The sequence below is a fragment of the Anarrhichthys ocellatus genome, unplaced genomic scaffold, assembly GCF_004355925.1.
Source record: "Anarrhichthys ocellatus isolate YVR2014 unplaced genomic scaffold, GSC_Weel_1.0 scaffold77, whole genome shotgun sequence".
NCBI classification, from domain to species: domain Eukaryota; kingdom Metazoa; phylum Chordata; class Actinopteri; order Perciformes; family Anarhichadidae; genus Anarrhichthys; species Anarrhichthys ocellatus.
Genome location: NW_022280107.1, coordinates 280,182 through 282,951, shown reverse-complemented (window position 1 = coordinate 282,951; position 2,770 = coordinate 280,182). Strand labels below are relative to the sequence as shown.

At 47.0% G+C, this 2,770-nt stretch overlaps 1 protein-coding gene across 1 annotated transcript in view; it reads right to left on the bottom strand.

Annotated features, from left to right (window-relative positions):
- Positions 1 to 164: 164 nt before the first annotated feature.
- The window catches only part of rnf17 (ring finger protein 17), a 12,448-nt gene continuing 9,842 nt past the window's right edge, over positions 165 to 2,770 (bottom strand). The window contains exons 19-25 of the mRNA XM_031873939.1: positions 2,393 to 2,510; positions 2,130 to 2,247; positions 1,646 to 1,885; positions 941 to 1,088; positions 448 to 560; positions 236 to 326; positions 165 to 173 (exon numbers count right to left, since the gene is read on the bottom strand). Coding sequence (XP_031729799.1) covers positions 165 to 173; positions 236 to 326; positions 448 to 560; positions 941 to 1,088; positions 1,646 to 1,885; positions 2,130 to 2,247; positions 2,393 to 2,510 — 837 coding nt within the window. The remainder of the gene's footprint in view (positions 174 to 235; positions 327 to 447; positions 561 to 940; positions 1,089 to 1,645; positions 1,886 to 2,129; positions 2,248 to 2,392; positions 2,511 to 2,770) is intronic.

Sequence of the window (2,770 nt, the reverse complement as noted above, 5' to 3'; positions counted from 1 at the left end):
ACATACACACACGCGTATATATATATATATACATACACATACACATATATACACATACATACATACATACATACATACATACATACATACATACATATAGTGAAACTAGGTCAGTGCAGCAACAAAGACAAGAGGTGCATAGTGGAGAGCAAAGAGGGAAATGACTAAAATAACTAATAACAATAATATGTAGATAAAGGAGTAAGAAAAGGGGCCATGGTGAGCAGAGGAAGACCTTGATGGTCATCACAGCCGAGGCTCCGTTGAGGTAGAAGGAGATCAAGTCGCAGGCCGTCGCCGTCCAGGTGGATCGGCCTCCTGCTGGCCTGAAAGAGAGGAAATAAGAACCATGAAAGAGACTGAGACAGAAGGAATTGCCTGTGTGAGTCTGTCTGTGAGTGTGTCCGTCTGTGTGTCCGTGTGTGTATGTGTCCGTGTGTGTGTGACCTGATGTCAGTGAGAGAACACTCCAGAGCCAGAGAGCCCGTTAAGGAGAGCGGTAACGTCCTCAGGTTGCTGACGTGGAGCTTCACCTTGTTGCCATGGTCAGAGCGCATCACCTGGTAGCAGAGAGACGATGTCATTGTATCAGTTCATAACAACCTTTGAGACTTAATATCCTCCAACGTTCAGTCGAACATGCGTTTCTAGTCTCTGATCATGTTTCATTGTAAACAACCAATCAGAGGAGAGCTAGTAGCGTTAGCAGCACCGCTAACGGCTAACCAACAGGAGGAGAGCTAGTAACGTTAGCAGCACCGCTAACGGCTAACCAATAGGAGGAGAGCTAGTAACGTTAGCAGCACCGCTAACGGCTAACCAACAGAGGTTCACTTCCCTCCTCCTTCCTTTATCCTCTCTCCTAATCCTCCTCTTCCTTCCTCCTCTAGTCTCCAGTATATAAAGTTGTAACAGAAGACAAACACTTGAGTATCTAAACCTCTGTAGAGTCTTCTGATGTGACGTGTGAGCAGATGCGTCCTCTCTCCCAGACGCCGTTGATGAGAGCAGCACAAAACTCGTCTTCCTTCCACTCCAGGTGTTCAGGCTCCGTGAGCTCAACCTCCTCCTTCACCAGCTCACACATCCTGAGACACACAGAGACTCCATCAACACACAGTCTACAGCTACACATCCTGAGACACACACACAGAGACTCCATCAACACACAGTCTACAGCTACACATCCTGAGACACACACACACACAGAGACTCCATCAACACAGTCTACAGCTACACATCCTGAGACACACACACACACAGAGACTCCATCAACACACAGTCTACAGCTACACATCCTGAGACACACACACACACACAGAGACTCCATCAACACACAGTCTACAGCTACACATCCTGAGACACACAGTCTACAACTACACATCCTGAGACACACAGAGACTCCATCAACACACAGTCTACAGCTACACATCCTGAGACACACACACACACAGAGACTCCATCAACACACAGTCTACAGCTACACATCCTGAGACACACACAGAGACTCCATCAACACACAGTCTACAGCTACACATCCTGTTGCTGTAGGATCGTCATGTTTGTCTCATAAAAAGTCATTCATCGACAGTGAAAAGTGTATTTAAATCGTTTATAATCATGGTTTGCTTGTTTAAGAGCTGACCTTTTGAGCTGAGCGTCGTACTGGGTGAACTGGACGTAGAAGCTGCTCGGTGAGTTCACGTGGCTCACTCTCACTTTCAGGTCTTTCAGTTGATCCGGGAGCGTCAGCTGAGGATGAAACTCCAGCGGCTCTTCGCTCTGATCTCCGGAGACATTTTGTTCCTGAGCATCCGTGGATAAGCCGAGCTCAAGAGGAGAGTCCCAGATGGCCGACTCCTCTCCAGCATCCGATGACTGCAGTCTGCAGGAGAGGGAGGAGATGGCAAAGCCTTGTACTGATCGATCCAAACTCCATTCAGAAAACATGCATTTTAACTGTTTGTTTGTTTGTCGTCTCGCTGACTGACCTAACAAAGCATGAACTCAAACTTTTTACAAATCAGCACCATTGTGTTGATATTTCGGCATCGTCTTTTATCCGTTTAGTGCAATAAAAGTTTGTTTTGGGTTCATGCTGTTGAACTCTGATGTGGTTGAAGTCTCACCCCTCTTTGAAGGAGGCCAGCTGCTCTCTGACCAGCAGCTCAGCGATGTTGACCAGCGGTCCGTTCAGAGGACTTTCAAACAGTTTCACCGGCAGAGGCTCAGACTTAGGGACTTGACCTGGAGGGGCACAGGTGAGGAAATAAAGACGGGGATAAAAAAATGAGTGACGCAATATCAAAATGCAGTATCGATAAGAGTACCAGTATGGATCAAATCCTCACCATACCCGTCCCTACGACTGGATAACATGAAGACGCAGTACCTGTCGCCACAATAGTGACCAGCTTCTGGTGAGCCAGGCTGCTGAATCTGTGGCTGCAGGCGTCGCTCCACCTCTTTCCATCCGGAGGAGTCACATCTGACAGACAGCAGCGGACAGCCTGGACAGAAGAGACACTTCCTGTTGACTTACAGCTCTCCTCAACAGTGTTCAGTATAAACATAGAAGCAAATAACTTATTGTTATTCTTTGGAATGTTCCATAGAGAATGTCCCAAGTGTGTGTGTGTGTGAAAATATAGTCTAAAAGTGAGGCAGGAACTTATCTTGTCCACTACGAACTGTAATGACATCAACAGCCTCATTAGTTTACAGCAGCACATTTTGAGGTATTTTGGCGTCACCTCCATCGAGGTTCCCA